This window comes from Schistocerca gregaria, chromosome 7 (assembly GCF_023897955.1).
Source record: "Schistocerca gregaria isolate iqSchGreg1 chromosome 7, iqSchGreg1.2, whole genome shotgun sequence".
NCBI classification, from domain to species: Eukaryota; Metazoa; Arthropoda; class Insecta; order Orthoptera; family Acrididae; genus Schistocerca; species Schistocerca gregaria.
The window spans coordinates 178,633,897-178,659,870 of NC_064926.1; the positions used below are offsets into that span (position 1 = coordinate 178,633,897).

Sequence of the window (25,974 nt, forward strand, 5' to 3'; positions counted from 1 at the left end):
TATCAAAACTGGTGCAGCATTTTAGGTGTGAAAATCTGAAGGACAAACACACTTTTGCATTTATAATATCAATATCGATTAGATGACTTTTATGTGTTTCTGTTACATTTTTCTAATGAAAAATGAAATAATTTGTAAATTATAGCCTTGATAAGATTTTTCATAAAATTAAAAAAATCACAAATATTTTCATTCCTTACATCTAGATAGTTCTTATTAAACTCAAACAATACAACGATGCTAGTCTTTTCTGGTTTCACTGAAAGCCTGTAAATACCTCGGGAATTACATTAAATGGAAATGAATTTCTTCTTTTGTCATCTGAATAAGATACGTGAATCTATTTTTGTTACAGAGGAGTATCTGTGTAGTACCCATTTTAAAAGAAAAAAAGCAACCCATTTCCAAGGTCGTTAGATTTACGTAGTTTGAAAGTCCTTACCAAGAGCCGAGGAAGAAACAGAAAATATCTGCGAGAGGTGTGGGAGGTCGGATAGCAAAAGATATGTCGCTTGTGTAGAAAAATGTTCTCAAGCATGCTGTGGGTGCATTTTGATCGTTTTCGCAGTGTGTGCGACACGTATAACTGAAAAAAAAACAGCACGTCGTCTTAAAGTTGATTGACAATCAGGGAACAAGAAAATCTTTAGAACCCTCGGGCATTTTAGAATTTCACTTAAGTGGTAGGTTTCGCAGACTGCCTAGTACTGAAATGTGTATCATTAGCTTCTATGCAAGCTAGAGCTGTAGGCAAGATCAGTTAATTGAAGGACCTTGGTCAATGAACTATCCCAGACGTGAAATTGGGGTCTTGCAGTACGTAGCTGTTTCACCAGACTGGAAATATTGATCTGATGGAACTATATTTTCCTGGAGACATACTGAATCTCAACTTGATCTTTGACAGGGGTATAAGCCGAAGAAGTTAATTAAAATTCGTGCTAAATCTGGAACTCGAACTCGGGCCTCCTGCTTACTGGGCAGATGTGTCATCCACTAAACGAGCCTGGCACTGTGGCTAACATACCTGCCTGGACTACTCTAGTCAAGTGCCTTCCCCAACACAAACTTCAATTCACGCCACAACCCATACTGATTTTCCCCTTGTTATATCGTCAGTATTGCCGATACTCTCTGATATTCGAATAGCAGCCACGGCATAGTACATAATGGGGAAATCCTGCCTGTACCTCAGGCATAGGTGATCTACTGGTCTGTCCTTATGAAAGATGAAAAATGTATTTCCATCATGTCAGCACATCACCTACGCCTGAGTTACAGGTTGGATTTTCCATTACGTACAAAACTGGGGTGCTATTTCACTATCGGAGAGTATCGACGATACTGACGACTTAAGAAGGGAAAAATCAAGATGGGCTGAGGTGTGAACTGAAGTTACTATTAGGGGGGCATTGAACTAAGTTAGTCCTTATAGCTGTGTTAGCAATTGTACCAGAATGATATAGTAGAGAACACTCTGCTTAGCAAGCGGGGGATACAGGTTTAAGTCCTCGCCTTGGCACAAACTTTAATTACATCAGATTCTGTCTTTACCGAAAACTGGAATTAGTTCATCGTCTTTCCAAAACACACAGTGCAGTAGTGAAAATTGAAAATTTGTGGTTAGTTCTTAAGGGACGAAACTGCTCAGGTTATCGGTCCCTAGGCTTACACACTGCTTAATCTAACTTAAACTGCCTTACGCTAAGGACAACACATACACCGATGCCCGAGGGAGGACTCGAAACCCCGACGGGGGGAGCCGTGCGAATCGTGTCAAGGCCCTTCAGTCCGCGAGGCTACACCGCGCGACCAGTAGCGAATCATTGTATGTTCTGTGTTGTAGAATGCTTATACATGGCCCAAGAAGGTTACCTCAGAAAACTAGAACTTAATGGTAGGAAATTACCAAGTGAAATGTGACCATAATAGTTTAAAAAACTGATAATAGTTAAAGGTGATCTCAGTGACATCTTATGTAGAACACATGGTATTACATTACTTTGAGAGCAACATACGACTCTCTTCAGTTACTGACAGCTAAAATTACAGCCTAAATCGTTAGGAGTTAAACTGCTGCAAAAAAGGAAGGAATGCAACCACGAAGTTGTAAAACAGAAGCGATTTCTGGCGTTCTCCACGGTAGTGTTATAGGGCCTTTGCTGTTCCTTATCTATATAAACGATTTGGGAGACAATCTGAGCAGCCGTCTTCGGTTGTTTGCCGATGACGCTGTCGTTTATCGACTAATAAAGTCATCAGAAGACCAAAACAAACTCAAAAACGATTTGGAAAAGATATCTGAATGGTGCGAAAAGTGGCAGCTGACCCTAAATAATGAAACGTGGGAGGTCATCTACAACAGTGCTAAAAGGAACTAGTTAAACTTCGGTTACACTAGAAACCAGTGTAATCTAAAAGCTGTAAATTCAACTAAATACTTAGGTATTACAATTACGAACAACTTAAATTGGAAAGAACACATAGATAATATTGTGGGGAAGGCTAACCAAAGACTGCGTTTTATTGGCAGAACTCTTAGAAAATGTAACAGACCTACTAAGGAGACTGCCTACACTACGCTTGTCCCTCCTGTTTTAGAGTACTGCTGCGCGATGTGGGATCCTTACCAGATAGGACTGACGGAGTACATCGAAAAAGTTCAAAGAAGGGCAGCACGTTTTGTATTATCGTGAAATATGAGGGAAGTGTCACAGAAATGATACAGGATTTGGGCTGGAAATCATTAAAAGAAAAGCGTTTTTCGTTGCGACTGAATCTTCCCAAGAAATTCCAATCACCAACTTTCTCCTTCGAATACGAAAATATTTTGTTGACATCGACCTACATAGGGAGGCACGGTCAACAAGATAAAATAAGGGAAATCAGAGCTACGGGAAGATATAGGTGTTCATTCTTTCCGCGCCCTATACGAGATTGGAATAATAGAGAATTGTGAAGGCGGTTCGATGAACCCTCTGCGCGGCACTTAAATGTGATTTGCAGAGTATCCAAGTAGATGTAGATGTAGAAGAAAGTGTACTAGGATTCCTAGAAAACTCTGTACTTAGGAACCGCTTTTAGAGCTGAACGAAAATAATCGAGATCATCTTCTGATTGCGTTTGCCCTTTACTTTTGAACTGATCTACACTTATTCTGCCATTTTAGTGATAATTATTAATACCTTCTGGCATTCTGCATCTGTGACTGTATGTGTGGTTCCCTTCAGCTATCATTACTTGCTTTATTTCCTTTTGTCTTTCTTTTCCACTGCCGCCATACGTCAGCAGCTTAAAAATTCTAGGGGCTGCAACTTGCTTATTCCTCTGTACCCACGTTATTAAAATTTTAAGTCCAAGATGTGGCTCCCCTATACCTATGTGTCAAAGCTCGCCTGTCATGAGGATCCACTCCCCACAAGCCTATGTATGGTCTCTAATCTTCTGTGTTTTTCTCATTTCCTCTGTCTCCTCTCTCTTTCGCTCTTCTACAATGTGTTTTCCCTCCTACTGTGTCACTGTATCTGATAATCTGTTCCAGCAAAAAAAAAAAAAAAAAAAAGCTTGAATATCTTCGCATGACAAATGTCTGGCTAAGAAAGTCGGAATGACGTTAAGGCAGCTAGTCCCCCCCCCCCCTTTCTGTCAGTCTTTTAAATCCCAACATATTTCCCATTTTTTACGCTGGTTCCCTTCTTTTCCCTGGTAGAAAAGGATGTGCTGCTTATGCAGGTGTGAAACGAATAATACAAGTCAGTTAGGTTTCGACATATTGTTATAATTTGACACATATAAACACCAAACTCTTTGCCTTACAATTTTTATGGATTATTTGATAATCGATCGCAATTCACCGAAAACGCCCGGCTTATGATTTGTATCTTAAGAGAAAAAAAAAATTATTAGAAATATTTTAATGAATTTGCAGTCTTTTCTGTTTAGCGTAATTTTTGGCAATCATTATAAGTTCTTTTCAGGACAGTTGATATTTCTTTTAGCCCTATTTTTCCTCACTGTAGTACCATTTTGGGCATACTTGTACAGCCATGACGTGTCCATTACACAGAAGCAGTGGGTCAAAGTTTTATTCGTGAAAACGTTGACCAAAAACATAGCCTGGCGACCTCACAACCCTTGCGATGATCCTAGAAACCTTTCTATGTGTTCACTACGTCAGTTAATATTACACTTACAACCCAGACCGAATATTACCCGCATAAGTAAGGAAAATTAGAAGTTCTGGATCTCTGTAACGGATAATGATACCAAAACCAGTTTCAACGTTCCCCGAGATCATCATCTTAAGAACATTTTGTAAAAATTTCGTCGATTTGCAATGAATAGAAGATATAGAACTGGTCATCCCCAAAATTATTAGTTTTGGTACCCAAAAATAATGGTTTTTAGGGTGTATCTGTGTTATAGGTACAGATTTTCGAAAACAATAAAATGGAAGTTCTTGGTGAACGTATACAGTATAATGATACCGGAAAAAGTTCTAAGTTCTCTGAGAATATCACCTTAAGAGCGTAAGGGAAACATTTTGACGTTCTGACATGAACAGAAATTAAAAAAGCGGCCATCCCCACAATTGGTACTATGCGGACACAAAAATGAAGGTTTTTCGGGGTTTTCTCAGGAACGGCCCATGAACAAATGGTGTTTTTATAAGCCATCTAATGTGAACTCTAAACCATAGCTAATGCAAAAGAACCAACGGATTTGCTCAATTTTCGTTGTCTAGAGGAAGTGCGTAGTGTTTAAGTTTTAACCCTGTACTCTAGGACAGCTACAGTATCCCCTTTTTCCAACAGGGATACAGGTAGTCACTAAAACAAGGGCTATCCAAAACAGTTGACCTCTTATTTTTATGAGAAACTGAACCCGAGATACGATTCCCTGGAAAATCGCATTTCCGCACGCGGCTTTTACGAACGTATTGTCGTGCTTGGACTATCTAGTTCTATAACTTGCGAATGGCTAATACATAATTCGTCGGTCTTGCACAGTCCTGCACCTTGAAACCTAAGATGTTGGTCTACCGTGGCACATATGATATTTGTAGAGGAACAGTTTCCTTAATGTCTTAACAAATTACCCTATCTTGGAAATAGAAACTGTTGCTCATTCTCATTACCTTAAACTAAACATTTTTTAACTTGCAAATAGTTTCGTATGACACTTCCTAATTTCCTTTCACTTACTGATTATTGATGTGTAGTAGTGTCAGAATGGCACACACAGACTCCCAAAAACGGGATTGACAATATCGTTTCGATTGCAACACTTCCAAAGTGAAAATCGTATAGTCAATTCGTGCACAAAATCCTGCACTACAAGATTTTCGCAAGTATTGACAGGTAAAGAGATAGTATTGCTCAGTATTTCTGCAGATGACTTCGAAAAACTTGTTGAGTCCATGCGACGTCGAGCTGCTGCAATACGCTGGGTAAAAGGATGTCCGACACGATTTTAGGAGGTACCCCATGACTTACGTCACCTCAGTGTATTATGATTTGCTCGTATCCACTTAAAAATGAATAACAGTGTATGAACATTTTTGAAATGTTATGCCATTGTGGTGTTTTAACGAAAATAATGAATAGCCATAAACAACGTTGAAAATTCGGATATGCTGACTGTTTGAGTCGCTAACAGTGTTAATAAAACAGTTCATGAACTCGACATCATGTGGTATAGATAGATATGTGTAATTCCTTAACTGAAGATAAGCCGTTACACGTGAAACAATGGTTGATACACAAAAAATATTAACAAATTTTTATGCTAAATGATTTATTTAAGGAAGTGAAAATTTACATCTAGTGATAATGGAACATGTTTCGGAGAATGGTTGTATGTGCCTCAATGAAGTTGCCATTTGTCCTGCTATGGTTGTCTGTTTACAAGTCTCCTTGTTCATACTTGTGCATCAAGTCCAACACATGTTTGTACACTAAATCGTACGCGTCTTTTCCGTATGTGAAATCGAGATGGTTAAATTTCTCGTACGCAACCTTGAACTTTCTCTTCGCATTTCCTAGCTGAGTGTACAAGCGATCGATGTCCTGCAAAAGAACAGATAAATTTTAGATAAGGGTTGCGTAGTTGTGGTACGTATTAAAATCATTTATACAAAATATGACAGTATGCATGTGATGTGTTACGACAGTGAAAGGAACCTGTGACCACTGGAGACAGTGCCACAAGTTCCTCCAAAATATCGTAACACAACACACCCACAAATGTTATACTAACAAATGTAAATCCACTTGATGTTGGGGTTTAAACCTTTGAAACGCGTCGTGGAGATAAATAAACCGTGACTGGTAACAGTAAACTTGTTGTTTCATTTAATAGTTGGGGAAAGAAAATGAAATAAATCATGGTGGACCAACAATACCATACTGTTGTTTTTATGCAAACACGGGTCAATGGACGAGTGTCAAGATAAAATGATAATATTAACTGTATTTACATTTAGTTCTGGAATTGTCTCTCTTAGCAAACTGACTAATTCAGTCGGGTGTATATATGGATAGATACATAAAATAAAAGTAGCTAAACGTTCTGAATTATATTGATTACCTTAGGTCCTGCCAGCCAGTCGTTTAGACTGTAGAACAGATAAACCGGGGCCTTGACGTTGATAAGCTTGTAATCAGGCGGTGTAGGCTGCTTGTAACGTTTCATGTTTTCCACCATACCATGGTCGTACTGCCTGAAATGGCCTGAAATGCAAAAAATTGTGTGTGTATGGTAGAATCTGGCTTAGTGAACACTGGCTACAAATGTACGAATAGTCACTCTGAAAATGAACTTTAATTTCTGTATATTATCCTATATCAGGTTGTAAGACATCAAAAACTAAAATAATAAAATTATGATATGTTTGTGAAAGTAGCTCGCGTTTCACCTCATGAAAGATGATGTTTATCATAAACTTACCTTTGTCTATGCCTTGCGCGTAATGTATGAACTGTCTGGTGGAGGATCCAGCAGGGATATGTGAGGAAATTGCTGCTAGCTTTTCCTAGGGAAGAAAAACACAGATATTCTTTAATTTGACTGGAAGAACTCTGTCGATATGTTACTTACACATCTGCCATCAAGGGTCAAGGAAGAATGGAGATTAATATTTTAGGTCTCTTTGGTTGCAAGATAATTAGAGGTATACAAAATGCAAATGATGTGAATAATATAATCAGTACATTATTTATATATTAAGCAGTGTTGACTTACGCGGAGACCACACAACCTTATAAGACAGTAATCTTCGTTGCTCTTCTCGCTTATACATTAATTTCTTTTCGGATATTTTATTACGGAAATGTTGGGGTCTTTTTCATATTTTATCTTGAAATCTTTTGTGACACTTGTGTTTCAGTATCTGATATATGTAGTGTCTGGTGTAAAATTTACAAATAATGACAGAAAAATAGAAATAACTACACTAAGAAGAGTAGTTTACTTCTGTTCGAGAAGAGTCTAGAACATGGCAGTATGGGCGTGATGAAAGACATAGGAGAGGAAGATGTGAACTAACAGAAACGTTAGAAGGGATACGACAAGCGAAGCAGACAGGGCGAGAAACAGGCAATTTAAATGAAAAATAAAAAAATAAATAGGCTCATATCGGTGCTCGAACGGTACAGACCGGTGATAAAATGGGTAAAAACTTGCAGCCTCTGCAACGAGACATATGATTAAGGTCTGGTTAATATTACGAACGTATTACTGAATAACTTCACTATGTATGCGATACGGTTTACAGCAGAAGTGCTCTAGAAGAAGATTTGTGACTGAATGTTTGCCACCATTTTTGACTCAGGTCACATTAGACAGAGTGAACCTAAAAAAAAGGAAAAAACCCAGAAAACTATATACAGCATTTTGACGGCAGTAGCACAATAGGAAAATAATAAATAAAGTGGCTGTTGTAAAGAAAGAAATTTAGGTGCAGGCGCGGCATGCCGGCTTCATAGAGATGGAGATAATTTAGCTGTTAGGGCAGTTAGTGAATCGTGGTTGGACAGCTGAGCCGGCAGAGCTCTCGACCAAGAAGGTGAAAGGTCTCAGCTTTAAGTCACTGGCTGGAAAGCAGTTTTAATCTGCCAGGAAGTTTCAAAATAAAAATAGCTTACAGTTACGAAATGAGTGTTTACTGTAGCGTTAGATAAGGAGTAATGGCAATTATGTTAAGTTTCGTAGTATTAATGATGAGAATGAAACACCAATGTGTTGAATCGCTTTCCTAGAATGCAAAATTGAACGCAAATTAGCGTGAAGTGCTGGGCCGACAGTAGCATGGAGACAAGGTACTGGCAGAACTAAAGCTGTGAGGACGGGGCGTAAGTCGTGCTTGGGTAGCTCAGTTGGTAGAGCACTTGCCCGCGAAAGGCAAAGTTCCCGAGTTCGAGTCTCGGTCTGGCACACAGTTTTTATCTGCCAGGAAGTTTCAATGGAGCAAGAGTTTTAGAATATAAAATTTTTATTACAGATCGCTACAACAAAAGTAATAGATAAATCAGAGCTTGTGTTTCACCTTATAATAGGTACTTGATGATCTAAGCAAAGTAGTGATTACTGAGAAACCAACGAAATACACATGGCGAAAGACAGAGACATCTAACTGGGCATACAAATCACAGGTACAGGAATTTTCATGGCGTCTCTCGGATCATGTGGAGTATAATTAAACTCCATTGCATTTCATTGGGTTGATACAAAAGTTCGTAGCGTTTTCCATAAGTTTAATGAACGCTGTAGGTATACATAACAGAGACTTAGTCATCAGCAATGTATTTCCCTTACTTTCTACTACAGTCTCCCAATGTTGTGGGAACTTTTCGATTCCGCTACTATAGAAGTCACACGGTTCTGAAGCAAGGAACTCATCGAGGCATGTTCGAAGCGCGTTTTCATCCGGAAAGGAAATCCTTGAAGGTTGTTCGATAGAGAGCAGAAAATCTGAAAATCTGATGGCGTAGTATCAGGTGAAGAAGGTGGGTGCGGAATGATTCCCTAACCCAACTCCTGTATGGTGTTATCTGTCTCGCAGTGTGCACGCGGACCTTATCGTGGAGTAGCATCGCTTCACGCAGTCCACCTGATTGTTGTTCTTGGACACCGTCTTCAAGACGTCTCAGTTGTTAACAATAAATGTCAGCAGAGATAGGTACACCTCGAGGAAGCAATTCGTAGTACACCACACCGTCAGTGTTTCACCAGATGCATAATAATAACATCTTTTGTAGATGCGCTCTGGTCTTTATACGGAGAGCTGCTGCTTTGTTTGGCCTCAACCTTTCGTTTATTTTCCACATGTTAGCATAAGGGAACCATTTATCATCCTCAGTAACGATACAGGATAGGAATGGTGGGTCTTGTTCACGAGCCAATTGATCACAAGGAAGCAAAGTAGCCCATATGACCACTCTCTGATTTTTGTGATTTTGGCTTACAGCATGCGGTACCTATAACCCCATTTTGGAACCTTCCCCGTTGCACACAAATGTAGCTCAACGACAGAATGCTCACAGTTCATCTCATCTGCCAGTTCTGGAGTACACTGACGTGGATCATTGTGGGTTAACGCTTTTAAACAATCTTCGCCAAACCCCGAAGGTCTTCCTGAACATGGAGTGACTCTAATGTCAAAGCGATCTCCTTAAAACAAGAAAAGCATTTTCTTGACATGCTGTGTTCAATGGCATTATCCCCATACACCGCGCAAATGTTTCTGGTAGCCTACGCTGCTGTCACCCCTCTACTGAACTCAAATAGAAGAATATGTCGGAAATGTCCCGATTTCTCCACTTATAAATCCATTTCTTAGCGTTCAGAGCTCCACTCACTACCTCCCAATGGCAAAATGACTATATATAGCCGGCTGGTGTGGCAGTGCGGTTCTAGGCGCTTCAGTCTGGAACCGTGTGACCGCTACGGTCGTAGGTTCGAATACTGCCTCGGGCATGGATGTGTGTGATGTCCTTAGGTTACTTAGGTTTAAGTAGTTCTAAGTTCTAGGGGACTGATGACCACAGATGTTAACTCCCATTGTGCTCAGAACCATTTTGGCTATACATAACCTCGAATAGCAACAGTTAACTACTGATAAAAAATGACAATCGATAAATGAACTCCCAGCAACCGAAATACAAACATGCTATACAACAACGCTGCGAACCTATACACCAACCTAATAGTATGTTTGACCATGTGGTGCTACGTAACAAGTCAGTTGAAGACTTGTCACACGTGAAATAGTTGGAATAAGGCTTAAGGTTCAAAGTAGACACGTGGAAATAGACATAGTTGTAGCTTGAAATTTATGCAAATTTGTTAGTTCAAACTTTCGTGCGTGGTATTACAGTACAGCCCTTTCACAGACCTGATAAAAACAAAATTGGGGCAGCAAAAATACAATTTAAAATGACTGTAGTTTTGCTGATCACAGCACACAGAGGTACCTAAGAGAACAGCTAAATCTGAAACTCGTGTTAAACCAGGTCCCCTATAAATAAAAAAAGGTGAAAATGTGTGGTAAGTTCCTATGGGACAAAACCGCTGAGGTCATCGGTCCCTAGGCTTACACACTACTAATCTAACGTAAACTAACTTACTTTAAGGTCAACAAGTTACGCTGTCTACAGTGTATGGAAAAGTTGGATGAGGGAATGGCTACCTAATGTAATAGAGTGCCGAACAGGGGAAGAGATGCATTCTGGAATTCTGACCACGCAAGCGGTAGAATGAATGATGAAACATCAACAAGCTGGAAAACAAATTCTGGATAGTTGACGACAATAATACTGAAATTAATTTTTGTATCGCTGTGTTTAAAAGAAGGAATTAAAGACTTGTCGGTACTCATTTAGTAATATCTCTGCGTATTAATTAATTTTCATCAAGGTACAACCTTCGGCGCGCATCGGTTACAGAGGTCATGTTGCCTGATGTAAATGAAAAAAATAATACCATACGAAATCAAGGATGTACTATGTAATGTTTACACCAGAGAAGACACATAAAACTTTTACACAGTTAGACGATAAGGTCAAGGAAACAATCTCAGTGAAACCAAAACAGTGAAAGGGGGAGTAGCGTTATGTCATGTGGTAACAAATTTGGAAGATGCTCTAAGAAACACAAAGAGTCTTAAAGTGGAATTTTTGACGGTACAATCAATTTTGGAAATGAAAACAGGTACAAAGAACGTGGGAAGAAGCAGAGTTCAAAGAGACGCCCGAGACAGTAAATTTCAGCGATGTTAAGTAGCAACTGTCGAAGTCGTAGTTCCACATTACACCTAGTTCAGTTACCTAAGAAACGAATAGTAGCAACTCACCTCAACGACCTGTTCCTTATCAAAACCACAGATCATAAATACGACATTGGTACATATTGGTTCAGTAAGCGCTTTGTCATTGCAGATCTTTGGTTGTATTAGCCTTATCAATTCCTGGCTGGGAGTAAATTTGCTCGCTCCAATTAGATGCAGCAGCACCTGAAACACAGATACAGAAATGCAGATGGATCTTTTAACTATTTACTTCTAGAACAATGTGCACAGTCAACTATATTTCGTTTCTACTGACAAAAGGTAAAATGAAGTGCATTTATATGTGAAATAATTTTAATTTGATAGTCAAAAGATTATGGTGGCACTGTAAATTTTAAAAATAAGCATTCTTGTGTGTGCACTTTTCTTCACAGTTAGCATTTGGTAGTGTAATATCACGGAAGTCTGTGACTCAGCTTTTCATGAAATATTGTTTGATTAATGTTAGTGCAAACACTGAATTTTATTAAACAGTTTATTTCCACTATTATTGTAATTCCATTACTCATAAATAATTACTTCATGCACACCTATCACTAAAGTCCTTTTTATATGAAACTATTTTTTATTTCACTTTAGCACCCATATCATCGTTATTAGTATTGTTCTGTCATGAAATTACATGTACATAATAGGTTCCCTATGTACTTAATACAGAATAATAATGTAATTTTCATAGTAATATAGTGATGTATCTCGAATGAATACTGTTCTTTATTTTAGATTTGTTTGAATTCGGAAGCAAAGTCTGTACAGTTACCAATGTCAAATGTCATCATCATCATCATCATCATCATCATCATGCAATTAACAATTGGTCCTACTGGTCTGTTACACCTCGGAATTGATCCCACCTTCTCTACGTAACTATTTAATTTCTTTACTGAAGCTATTATCAGTACTTGTAAAGGTTTCACGCACTGTTGTTGTGGATCCTAAAATAAGTGAATTCGTTTTCTTTACAGATATAAGGATGAATACCGTTACAGTAGAAATATTGCAAAAGGTCAAGTCTATTGTCAGTTCTAAGTTCTTCAGTAGCTGTTTCGCATGTAGTGTTTCCATGAAAAATATTATTTCGGTAGAGATTACAATTATCTTCGTTTCGTAATTAGGAGTAAATTTTACTTCACCGAATTGTTAACCGACTATTGCATTAATAAACTACTTATAGCTACTAATATTTGTTCTCTAAACGATCCCATTAAAAGGAAAAATACGCATAAGTGATGCAGTAAATTTCAAACTTTGAATAGTGAATGTATGAATATTCCAAAAAGACTGGTTAACAAAACAGAAATAATTTTTTATGTTAATGAAAAGGAATCAAATGTTTATACAGATGGTTCTAAATAGAAACATCTCTTTTAAGCAGTTTTAGGTCCAGTTTCTTACAAGTTCTAAAATAGATTTTACTTTCTTACGCTATTTCGCATTCTTGTCAGACAAAAGGCACTTGGTTTCCATACATAACAAACGTACAACTAACAAAAGAGCTAAGAGATCAGTACACAGAAACAACGGTTTCTTTCATGCAAGAATTGAACAAAGAATATTTTAAATTTCACATTAAAAGTGCGTGCATAGATAAAATATAAAAAATGTTAGAAGAGATTTTTACCTGAGCGGACGTTGTAAACTGAGCCAAAAGTTGGAACAGTGGGCTGATCATATGGTTCATGTAAGCAATTGGCGCCAAGCTGAACATGGCACGAATCTTTTCGTTGTACTCAGGCTTCATTGACATTCCGACGTAGAACATGGTAGTCCCCATGGAATGTCCAACGTAGTAGATCTGCTTGTGGCCGGTCGTGTTTAAGACATAATCTATTTGTGCGGGCATGTCATAAATGCCATGTTCGTGCCAGCTAAAAACAGAAAAACGGACTATTATGACAGCGAAAAAATGTCATTCCTTTTGATCCTGAGGGAACATTCAAAGCAAAATCAATGAATAAGTGGGTAATAATTGCCCGTAAAAGTCATTAACGCAATCCGAAACAATTTATGTTACTATCTGCATAATGTGCACGTCAATGATATGTCGTAATTTAGATAATAAGGATTGCGTATTGCGTATTGCAGTGGTCATCAGAGGGTGATCAAAAACACAAAATACTAAATGATAATTTAAATATAATTAAAAAATACATGGAGAATTAAATGACTTATGACTGTGGTACTGTAAAAGGGGCAGTCAAATCAAAACGCGACAGATGGAAGAAAGTAAGTAAACTGTTTATTATTTCAAAAGTAATCGCTATAAAAGTTACAAACTAATCACAATGTGGGACAAGACGGTCAATGTCATGGAAAAATGTTTGCGGTTGCTTGCGGAACTATGATTGTTCCCAGGCGTGCACTTCTCGGTCCGAAGGAAACCAACGGCCACGAATATCTTTCTTCAAGTCTCCAAGAACATGCAAATCGCACTGGGAGGGATCATGCTTGTATGGTTGATGTATAAATGCTTTCCCGCAAAACGTTTCACTCCTAATCTTCTGCCAAGGAGTCTTCTACCTGTTTCATACACACATTCTCGAAATTCGCCAGTTTGGAGCCACTATTCATTTCTCTACTGGATGGTAATCAGAGGACTAAAAAACTGATACTATAAACTCGTTCTATTGCTACTTTTTCGAAGACTAACGTGCCTGGTACTGGCGAGGATCCTACGAAATTATTAGTTTTGTCTGAACTATAGAAATTATGATAACGCAATTACGCAATAAATGTAGACATAATCTTTTTGCGGAATTCCAGCGATTGTAATATATTGATTGTAAAAACAGTCTTAGTCGTGTTTATTTACTATTGTCAGCGCTTTCGGTGCATCGACATAATATGTTTACAGTGTTGTATAGTTTATAACGTCCCCGTTTATATAATATTGTTTTCTGGTTTGAAATTATTATTTAATTAAGTGGGACCGCAGAAATGGAAAGACAATTATTTGAATCACGTTTGATTTCAGTTTTCAGTTTATGAAAAGCGCCGAAAAAAGAGTGACTGACAGAGGTACAGAGTACAAGTGCTAGTCACTGTATCGATGAGGTGATTTTTAACCAGATAAACGGTAGTTACAATCAGTGTATTTTCCTGTGAGAGGGAGTGGTTTCGGCTGGGACAAACGGTTCCACTATCATGTAATGGTAACTTAAAACGTTCCAGAACAGATTGCTCGACGTATAGAGTCTCTGAGGATGGTTCTGCCTTCAGTGAAGGATGATGTGTGAATAAGTGTGATTCACAGCCTACTGCACATTTGTAGCCGTACCTGAAACGCCAGTATTTGTCCTCTTCTGGAGAAAGGGTACGATGCCTCTGTGAGTACCAGTTACCACGGATGTTGCCGAGCCACACGTCGTACCCTTTGTCAGCCAGAATGTATGCTGAAACGAAAAGACAGTACGTGTAGTCTTGAAAGGTACTGGTGTTTCTGTACGTTCACGAAGAGCAATAAAACCACTGCAACGTCTTATTGTCAACGTAGTCACATATCCGGAAAATAACACAAATGAATGCCCCAGTTGCAGTGCTCCGGTTTTGTCGGGTTATTCAGTAGCATCATATATACAATAATCCTATAAAAGGACCTGGCGAAGAAAGAGAGAAGAGGTCAAATCCTTTGCGAATAAATTAATTTTGAGCATTACGCCGCTCGTCGCGTCATTATGAAACTAAAAGCAAGTACCAGAACCTTTGCAAACGTTTTCTTCAGTCGCCTGAAGTACAGCATTGCAAAGACGACCGAGACGTCCGTTTTAATGGTAGTTTTGAGTCTCAAAATCACATGGCATAATGCCGAAAAGGATACTATTCAAATTTATACTAGCCGTGGAAGCTTACAAAAGGTTATTTTTGTCTATACTCGTAACTTCTTTGCATACAGAGACACTGAAGATGAAACGATTTGTTTTTTAAGAGCAACTATATTTGTTGTTTAACGGAATTCCATAGATCCTGAAATGAGGAGTTTAACAACATGGACTTCTAGGAAGTTACCTGGAGTGCAAATTTCCACAAAAATATCCGGACGAAGTACTGAAAGTAAAAGCGGAAACTGCCAGTGACGTTTGAAATCATCTGTCGAGTGAACATTACACGAGGGGGCGGAACTTCGTCATGACCGTGGATTCGTATAACACAAAGCTCTCGGTCACCAAACAACGTCTCTGGCACTTGTGAATTCTGTGGCACTAAACCGATGACGTGGTTCTCGCGTTTAAGGGAACTTGTACTTGAATAACAGTCAAAAACTCGATTTTTAATTTTTGTCTTAAAAATTCTCTACAGTTTTCTGAACAAGAAAAAGTTTAGTTCGTGGAAAAAGAACCACAGAAAGTACCAAAAGTAGAGGAATTTAAAAGTGGCTGCATGCAGCACCTCGTCTCCATGGCACACTGTCATCTCTGTTAGAAATAGTTTTGCTCTCACTTGTTTCCTTTTTATGACTTTTTAGTCCTTAAGTTGGCTAACCTGCGAAAGCTTTACAGATGCTTATCTTCTGTTTATACAGAGAGTTAAGTCATTGTTTGCTGTTGTTTTGACGCGAATATTTTGTTTACATGGAAGTAATATGTGTGTGAGAGTTCCTTATTGCGTGCGAGAGTTTCGCATGTAACTTGAAAGCAATGAGAAGAATTAAGAAGTTCGGTGTCAAACAACATAAATTTTGTGGAAATTGGTCAACCAAACGCATTAGCTCTGCTAATACTGAAATGCAAGGTGATACAACACTTTAATCAGATTCACTAGTCAAAATGCTTCGAAGCTAAAACTGAAATATTTGGACTATGGGCTTGAAAGTATTAATGCTGTTAGAACAGGGAAGCCAAGTATTGATTCAAGCTGTATTATTGTTGAACTCCCTACTCTGTCTGAACTAATAAATAAAGCTTTGCAACTTAATGATTGTGGCAATAGTGGTGTGAAGATAGTTGAGGACATACGTGCTAGAACAGGTTCTGCATCAAAATTAAAAACTGTTATGATCTTGAGGGAATGAAAAAGGCAGTATGGGCTACCTTTTTTTTTTCATAGATCCTCCACAGGTTACAACCCATGTCAAGCACTTTGCCAACCTGGCAGTGATTCATGGTATGGCTACCAGAGGGCTGTTACTCAAGGTGAGATCTACACCTATAAACATTCTTCACCATTTGCTATAATGGAAGTTATAAAACCTGTGTATAAGGATCTTAGTGACACAAGATTATTAGAGAAATGTATATATGCTAGGACTCAAAATCTAAACCCAAGTTTGAACAATCGTATATGTGAACTGATACCAAAAACTTTCTAGCATGACTAAATACTCTGAAAGTATGTGTGGTAGATAGTGTTCTGTGTTTCAGTAACAGTGTTAAGGCTTATTGTTATGGAGCTGATGGGAGTTCCTGGTGGACTAAGTGTGCATAGAGCTCTAATAGCCACTGACCAAAGGAGACTCTCTGAAGCACAAAAAATCAGTGTTGGAAGCGACCAGAGAAGCAAGAATAAGAAGAAGTGTGAAGAAGAGGAGAGAGGAAGAACAACACAGGAAACTAGATGAATATGGACCTGGCATGCGTTAGTGCCATGAAAGTTTAATGGAAAAAGCAAGTTTTAACTTTAACTTGGATTTCCCAGAAGTTAAATTACTGCATTGTCTGGTAAACTTTGGCTAAAAAATTATTAAAGATAGAGAGCAGAAATTTTGTATACTGTCTTAAAACATGCATAACTAAAAACTAGACTATTCTTGTTACTTAACTTTGAAAAGATAACGCTTTTTTGAAAAAAACTATGAATTAATTTCCAAATTTTTTATAACCATACTTTAAATTTTTTTGTACCACGGTTTATGACAGCACAATCTTTTCAGTACTCTGCTTTAAAGATAATAGTGTAAAGAACTGACAGGGGAAAAATTAACCTTATACTTTGTTTATATTTTGAGTAATGTGTACCTATGATGTACATAAATAACTAGCATGGTTTATTTCACGTGAAACAAAAAAATACAATTAAAAAATTGTTGAGAGCTAAATCTGTGGTTTATACATAAAAATGTTCCCAAAAGATGTCTTAAAAAACGGTAAGCATTATATGGGCATAAAAATCTTCTCTGAGTTGCACTGTTTAGAAAACTGACAATTTTTTCGGGGTTTCCCGTGGTATTCACGGACCAGTCCCCTTAAAGTAACGGTGCGAGTGCTGCAGCTTCTGTCTGTCAGCTGACTCGTAAGGGAAACTACCATAATATCAGTAGAAGAAATTGGGTATTTCGGCTGGACACATCAAATCAGATGAATTAGTTAATAATCTGTGAAAATACGTATGCCCACATAAGGTACATGCTATATGTTTCGTTAGGCTAAAATAATGTAAAATTATCGAATTTCCGGACTGATGCTGCTGAAAATGAATGCGACGTGGAAAGAACCTCAAATAGAACCATAAAGTCACAATCTTTTCAGTACTCTGCTTTAAAGGTAATAGTGTAAAGAACTGACAGGGGAAAAATTAACCTTATACTTTGTTTATATTTTGAGTAATGTGTACCTATGATGTACATAAATAACTAGCATGGTTTATTTCACGTGAAACAAAAAAATACAATTAAAAAATTGTTGAGAGCTAAATCTGTGGTTTATACATAAAAATGCTCCCAAAAGATGTCTTAAAAAATGGTAAGCATTATATGGGCATAAAAATCTTCTCTGAGTTGCACTGTTTAGAAAACTGACAATTTTTTCGGGGTTTCCCGTGGTATTCACGGACCAGTCCCCTTAAAGTAACGGTGCGAGTGCTGCAGCTTCTGTCTGTCAGCTGACTCGTAAGGGAAACTACCATAATATCAGTAGAAGAAATTGGGTATTTCGGCTCCACACATCAAGTCAGATGAATCAGTCAATAATCTGTGAAAATACGTGTGCCCACATCACGTACATACTACATGTTTCGTTAGACTAAAATAATGTAAAATTATCGAATTTCCGGACTGATGCTGCTGAAAATGAATGCGACATGAAATGAACCTGAAATATAACCAGTAAGGTCACTCACCCAGGGAGGCGTTGGGCCCCATGATGACCCAGTCGTCGGCGCTGTTCATGAGGCCGTGCTGCACCAGCACTGCGGGCTTGCGTTGTCCCGGGACGAGAGGCGAGGCCTTACCGTAGGGGATCCTGAACATCCGCAGAATGTAGCCGTCCTCAGTCTCCACGATGTGTTCTTGGCACGGGTAGCCGTACTTCTCAAGCAACTCCGGCTGTAATGAAGAGAAATACCAGCTTGGTTTTGTGCAGGACGGGTAGTTACACATATGTTTGTTGACATCTGGGATTAGTAGGCACAGTAAAATGATTGTCTGGCTATAATGAAAACTCCATGTGGAAGCAGATTCTGCAACTATTTTGTTGATCGAATTTGAGAATTCGTTGATGAGGTTTGCTATTCGGTTTGTAATCGAAAATCATGAAAGTTTTCTTGGCATAATTCACTGCGAAACCTTGCTCACTGAGGTAATTCACAGACGTGAAAATTAACATGAAGCACCACTATTTACCGGAATTATTTACTTAATAATAAATTCATTTTATTAGTACAGTTTTGAAAGAAGACGGCTGTTGATACTCTCTAACGAAGTAGTATACGTTCGATCAACGTATGCCCAATTAAAAGAACACGCTGGCCGGTTTGGGATGCTGAGGATGGTGTGGCACTAGTACCACGTTGTCACGTGACCCTCCACGCTGACGTCAGTCATGGCAGTGAAGAGGTGAGTACGTGCGACTCGGTTCTAAGGAATCAGCGCAGTAAGATGAGTTGTTGTCAAGTAACGAAATTCACAGTACGTAGAAACACAGTTACCTTTCACTACACGGTTAATTAGTCATAAATAGTGTGTCACGTTCTACAAACACCTACAAGTGACACTGTGTATTGGTGTGAACTAAAACGACCACATGAATTCAGTTGCAGATGAAAAAAATTGAAAAACTACAGTATGCCTACGAATTAGGGTGCATTCAAAAGACATGGTTTTCACTTACTGAAATACTGCTCAAATATGTTATATCCATATCAGGTCAGACTTACAGGATTCATAGTGTACAACGTACACAAACAAGAACGGAACGAATAGTCACAGGCTTGCGCCACTGGCAACAGACTGCAATGGGAATAAATTTATACGTTTATGAAAATGGTATCTGTTCTTTCGGACATTCTTTCTTCTGCACACGCATTGTCCGAACTCTTACGGAACTCGGTAAGCTTGTCTGCCGCGAGTACTTAATGTAATGGGAAGGGGGACTACGAATGTAGTGTGTGGACATTAGGCTGGGAATGTGGGTCTCACGGGGAGCGTGTAACGGATAAGCCCCTGCAGTCACACTATGTTCTGTACCCTCTATGGCTCAAATGGATTGCATTTGTACTATTCGCAATATCTTCTTTCATTAGGGCATTTTCAGTTTTATTCATTTCCTTAATTAAAAAAAAAGGAAAAAGAAAGAAAGATGAATAGAGCGTCTGCCATGTAAGCAGGAGATCCCGGGCTCGATTCCCGGTCGGGTTATAAAAAAAAATAGATGGTTGGCCTCTGTAATAAATAGAGCGTATGCCATATAAGCAGAGGATCCCGGGTTCGAGTCTCGGTCGGGGTACACATTTTCAAGTGTTCCCGTTGATGTATATCAACGTATCTTGACAGCTTAAGGTCTTGATTTAATTAGCATTTCATAAATTGATAGGATTTCAAAGAAAGACTCTGCACTCACCACGGAAGCCTGTTTCAAGAACTCCAGGAATACTGATTTTAGCTTGGAAATGACGACAGCTCTTCAGCGCTCTGTAGATCGCATAGAGACACACACACACTCATTTTTCACACGCTCGTCATGTCCACTGAACTAGGATGAATTTTTAATATTCACTCTAAGACTGTAAGTAGGCTGTTTAGGTTTTTATATTGGTAACGCCACGTAGCGATCTGTACGAAAATCACTGGCTGTGCTGTGTGCAGTCTGTGGCTGGTTGGCATTGTTGGAATATTCGCCATTGTAGTGTTGGGCAGTTGGCTGTTAACAGCGCGTACCGTTGGGCAGTTGGAGGTGAGCCGCCAGCAGTGGTGGACTTGGGTAGAGAAATGGCGTAATTTTGAGAGCGGATGATCTGGACGTGTGTCCATCAGAGAGAGTAAATTTGTATGACTGGATGTCATGAAATGCTATATATATATATATATATATATATATATATATATATATATATATAATGATTTTTGAACACTATTAAGGTAAATACATTGTTTGTTCTCCATCAAAATCTTTCATTTGCTAACTATGCCAATCAGTAGTTAGTGCCTTCAGTAGTTAGAACCATTTATTTAGCTGGCAGTATTGGTGCTCGTTATATTGCAGTAGTTCGAGTGACGAAGATTTTTGTGAGGTAAGTGATTGATGAAAGGTATATATTATTTTTAGTCAGGGCCATTCTTTTGTAGGGATTATTGAAAGTCAGATTGCGTTGCGCAAAAAATATTGTGTGACAGTTTAGTGTTGATCAGAATAGGTAAAGAGTGAAATGTCTGAGTACGTTCAGTTCTGCTCAGCTGTTTGAAAATCAAATAATGTAAGAGGTTTATCAGCACGGTAATTTATAAATTTTTCTAAGGGGACGTTTCAAGATGGAAAAAAAGCGGATGGAATAGTCCGAATCGGGCAGAAATCGGTAGATATGACGAAGATGCACATACAACAAATGATTACAGTTTCAGAAGACTTGGAAGATTTATTCAAGAGAAAGCGTTTCAGAAATTGAGCAAGTCAATAACGCTTTAGCCTACTTCTGGTCTTTATCCAACCAGCTATTGGGAGTGGCATTCATTGTTAGAGTTGCTGGATATTCGTCTGAGGGTTATCGTGCTAAATTCTTTGGAATTTACGCGTTAGATAGTCAAAATCCCGAGCTGGCTGGAGGACCCTGTCCGTAATGCTACAAACGTTCGCAACTGGGGAGAGATCCGGTGACCTTACTGGCCAACAGACATGGTGAGAGTTTCTACTGTTTGTCTTCAGGCTTTCCAAACCCTGTGTTGGTCAATAAGGTCGCTCGACATCTCCCCAATTGAGAAATTCGGAGCATTATGAGTAGGGGCCCTCATCCAGCTTGGGAATTTAACGATCTAAAGCGGCAGTTGGGCAGAATTTGGTACGATATCCCTCAGGTGGACATCCAAAAAGTCTATCAATCAATGCCAAGCCGCATAACTACTTGCGTAAGAGCTAGAAGAGGAACATCGCTGCCGGCCGATGTGGCCCAGCGGTTCTAGGTGCTCCAGTCTGTAACCGCGCAACCGCAACGGTCGCAGGTTCGAATCCTGCCTCGGGCATGGATGTGTCTGATGTCCTTAGATTAGTTAGCATTAAGTAGGTCCAAGTTTTAGGTGACTGATGAACTCAGATGTTAAGCTGCATAGTGCTCAGAGCCATTTGAACCATTTTTGGACCAACGCCTTACTGACTTGCTCAATTTGTGAAGCTCTTTCTCTTGAGTAAATCATTCAATTTTTCTCAAATTATAATCATTTGTTTTTCTGTACATGTAATTTATAGCTACCGATTTTCGTACCATAGAGTTAATTCCTTCGTGGTGCGTCGTTTTTGTCTTACAGTGTATGATGGAATGAAAAGAAGGCTCTGTAACACGGTTTATAGTGATTCGGAGAGTACGTATGTAGATGCAAGAAATTGTAGAAGTTAATGACGTAACTAAGTATGAATTTGAAGAAATTTTGCCGTTTAGTAGCTCCTAGACGGAGTATGACCTTGGATTAAACAAGGACGAACAGCTACAATGCCCGCCCCTAGCAGCTGGGTGGTCAGGGCGACTGAATGTCATACCTAACGGCTCGGGTTCGATTCCCAGCTGGGTCGGAGATTTCCTCCGCTCAGGGACTGGGTGTTGTATTGTCCTTATCATTATAATTTCATCCCCGTCGACATGCAAGTCGCCGAAGTGGCCTCAAATCGAAAGATTTGCACCAGGCGAACTGTCTACCTGACGGGAGGCCCTAGCCACACGGCATTTCCATTTCCAACAGCTACGCTTAAGTAGACGCAATGCGACTTTCGAATGAAGTGATTTAAGGATAATGTAAATCAATATGAAAGGCTCATTGCTGCAGAGACGAATATTAATTGTTGCGCCATATCTCTCGTTCACTGGTCTTTCGATGCTGATGATCAAGAGAGTCCTCTTGACAGATGTCGTATTCTGAGAAGTTATTCATACTTGTTCAGTCCTGCTGTGTACTCCGTCTCGAACCAATGGCAGGAATCGGGGATTCTTTTCATGAACTGTGATTATTACACATGCTCCATCTCAGCTTAAGACGTAGAACAGTGCTCAGCCACGTAGAAGGTTGAAAATTTTGTAACTCACTACTTTCCTGAATTGCCATCCTCTTTAAGAAGATATTTCATCTTACCGTGTCCAGGTCGACGTCATCATCTCGACCGCCAGCTCTTTCCAGAGGCCAGTCTGCCGCCCGGGTGCAGGCGGCAGCGCATAGGACGAGAAGCAGGTACGCTCCGGTACGCATTTCTGCAGAAACGAAACAGCAGGTTGAGAAATTACTGTATCGATACCCTATCGAAAATTATGCGAAATTTATTTAGAGTGAAAGGTAAAGTAGAGAGGAACCGAGCAAATCTGAAATTTTTAGAGAGACAGGAATACACTGTTAGACATCTATTTCGACAAATATACAGTGATCTGGCCCAGCGATAGAATATCTCTCAAGTAAAAATAAAAATAGATACCTCTAGACATTCCTTTCGGTTGAAGGTGTAAGATGCGCCCATGATACGTGTTTAAGAAAATTGAATGTGGGCGTCCTATGATACCACTCGGAACTAAAGAGAGCAGCGTGTGACAGAAGAAGAAATGAAGGAAGTTTTGTGTTTAACGCCCTAATGACAATAAAGTGATGAGGGACAGAGATTATGATCAGTCTCGACAAGCATGGGGAGGAAGTAATCCAAATACTTTTCAAATTAAACGAACCCACGGTGAAACAAAATCTGGATAGCGAGGCGGACGTGCTTTAAGCGTTGTACCCTATCTCAGGACGACCGTGAGATAACTGAAGATTAGCTGAAGTATGATATCGGGATAATACAACCGAGCGCAGGAGCAAACTCTATAAACTTAGTCGTTTGAAATGCCCTAAGAGACAGAAAGAAATTTATCGCTTACGAGAGAAAGTATTCAAACGTATGTGCGTGGAATAACTTATGTAAATTAATGTTACAGCTAGGGAACAGCCATCCCTCCTAAATTTTATCACCCATTTTGGTAAAGTCTTACTTATTGCACTCTAAATGCAGCATTTTTAAACGGTTCTCAGAGGTGTGGATGGTTTGGCTGCGTACCGACATGTATCCAAAATGTAGCTCTTGTTAGGAGAGCAAATTTAAAATTTGCGACTCATAATCATATATTTCTTGCGTACGTTATGGCACATCGCTGTATCCTGTAAATGTAAAATGTCGTCAAAGTGTATGAAATGTTATTGACTAGTTTTGACTACCTCAATATTAAAATCCTGAAAATCAATATCATAAGAATTTTTTTTTGGGAAGAACTGTTAGTTATTGTCAAGAGATATTAAGAAAAACGAAAAGAACACAAAATAAAATATCAGACAATGCCACAGTTTCATGAAATTGTTGGTTACTCTTGGAAACGTCAACACGACCACATCTTAAATCTAAAAAGAAATGTTGTTTGCAAGGATGTATAAAATACAATGGCTTCGTCTACTTTTTTTCTCTACTTCTGCCACGAATTATGAGTCAGGGGAAGTTCGAAACGGCCACCGAGGAAAGTTCTTTGAAGGTTTGAGTTCTGAAATGAAGCCGGTGGAATTCAACCTTGTTATTCAACGCTTATCTACAAAAAGCCGATGTTCCATTCGCTTTGCCGTACTTTATGTGACACATTTGTTGCAATATTGTTTTCCTTTTCGTGGAAAACTCTTGAAGGTCTTTCTCAAAAAGACACCGCTCGATTACCAAGGAACTCAGCAGCTACCTACAGTATGCGCTAACTTTGAACTAGGACCCACTCTGCTTGCCGGGTACGAATATCTGCCCCTCAAGTAACGATAAGTGGTGTCAGTCCATTTTTCAGTTTTTGTGACTTACACCATTTGGCATCCAACGCGCCGATATGTAGACTGTAAAATATTGACACTGTGTCAAGTAAACATAACGACTTTCCTAGATCATAAGCTGAGAGTCTTAACGACAGTATACGAGCGATACCGCAAGTGCTTGATAGTACAGTAAATTAAGAAACGGCAGTCTTGTAATGATGTAACATATAACATAAAGGGAATCGCGGAGCAGAAATAGTCACAGTCCTGCTGTGGGAAATAAGGGTGAGACTTTTCGGCGCTGTTGGTGATATGCTTAAGGCTGTATCGAAATAAATCGTAAGTTTCCTTAGTTTTAAGTACTTAGTGTCACACAACTCATGTTGTGAAATAATCTTGGCTGTGGTTAAACTATTTTAAAAAAGACATCGCAGAATGGAGAACCACGGAAGTCAATGACATTATGTTAAAACGTAGATACTCTTAAGTTTCAACAAGTTGTAACCTCTCCGCGAGCATGACAGGAGTAAAAACCATTATCGTAAGCTCTTCGGTAACTTAGTGAGAACTTTAGTGCTGTATACGTCACAATTCCTTAACGTGATCTACATTGCTCAGGAAGCTGGAACTGAAGGATGGAATGATGCCGAGGAAACTTGTAAGTAAATATGCAGGGACAGGCTTATGCTTCATAAGCAATTCTAACATCAAACAGTGAGCATAGAACAGTTCGGAAAACGGTGTAACTAATGTTTTATGGATCCTTTTAACCATGGTGGTCACCTGCAGAGTCGTGTTTCTCTGGAGGCAGCTTTGACGACGAATATTCGTAAACTTCTACATTATTTAATCAGTGATCCGGTTGAGATTCACAGCAGAGGAATGTACGCAACTTGGAGTAGAATATCCAAATTTCTCTAGTTAATTGTTGATGTAGAAGCAAATTCGGTACAATGAATGAAACAAAGAACATGTTACATTCGAGATTTAAACGAAAACAATAGTGGTAACATAGTAAAACATGGAGATAATACTACGGTAATTGCGTACAAGATAGTGCAGATGAGAACCAAACAAAAGATATGTTTCATATAGGATAAGCAGACACTCACCCGGCTGCTGGCCTCTGGATCTGTATAGGGAGCCGGTGGAGCTCACGGCTTTATAAACACCAGCGGCGGAGAACAGCTGATGTGCGAAGCGCTGAGAACGCAGACATCAGCACCGGACGAGGCAGGCGGCTCGGCAGCGCCATCCACACCACGTGCAGCCGGCATCTGTGAATAATGTCATTTTCATTACAATTTGTCACCTGATTTCGATTTAACAAGTTTGTTGTAAAGTGTAATATACTGGCAGTTCTCATGTAACATAGGATTTGAAGTGGAGACTTCATAAGGTATCGATAAATCGAGCAGTCAGTTTTTAATCATGGACGGAGAGCAGAAACAACGATTTCTGTGCACTTTCTTATTTCAGG

At 39.1% G+C, this 25,974-nt stretch overlaps 1 protein-coding gene across 1 annotated transcript; it reads right to left on the bottom strand.

Annotated features, from left to right (window-relative positions):
* Positions 1–5,691: 5,691 nt before the first annotated feature.
* Positions 5,692–25,627, bottom strand: LOC126281986 (lipase 3-like). Its single transcript, XM_049981369.1, has 9 exons — positions 25,607–25,627; positions 22,824–22,939; positions 18,395–18,599; positions 14,622–14,736; positions 12,966–13,212; positions 11,351–11,509; positions 6,949–7,033; positions 6,589–6,731; positions 5,692–6,068 (listed from the first exon to the last, which is right to left on the bottom strand). The coding sequence occupies exons 2-9, from the start codon at positions 22,935–22,937 to the stop codon at positions 5,904–5,906; spliced, it is 1,233 nt and encodes a 410-aa protein (XP_049837326.1). The 5' UTR covers positions 22,938–22,939; positions 25,607–25,627; the 3' UTR covers positions 5,692–5,903.
* Positions 25,628–25,974: the final 347 nt, after the last annotated feature.

Bases quoted from the DNA above. Each gene is read 5' to 3' on its own strand.
- LOC126281986 (XM_049981369.1), bottom strand. From the start codon at position 22,937: ATGCGTACCGGAGCGTACCTGCTTCTCGTCCTATGCGCTGCCGCCTGC. The intron at 18,600-22,823 runs GTAAGATGAAAT...TCTTCATTACAG, and splicing joins ATGACGTCGACCTGGACACG to CCGGAGTTGCTTGAGAAGTA. The intron at 14,737-18,394 runs GTGAGTGACCTT...TTTTCGTTTCAG, and splicing joins GGGGCCCAACGCCTCCCTGG to CATACATTCTGGCTGACAAA.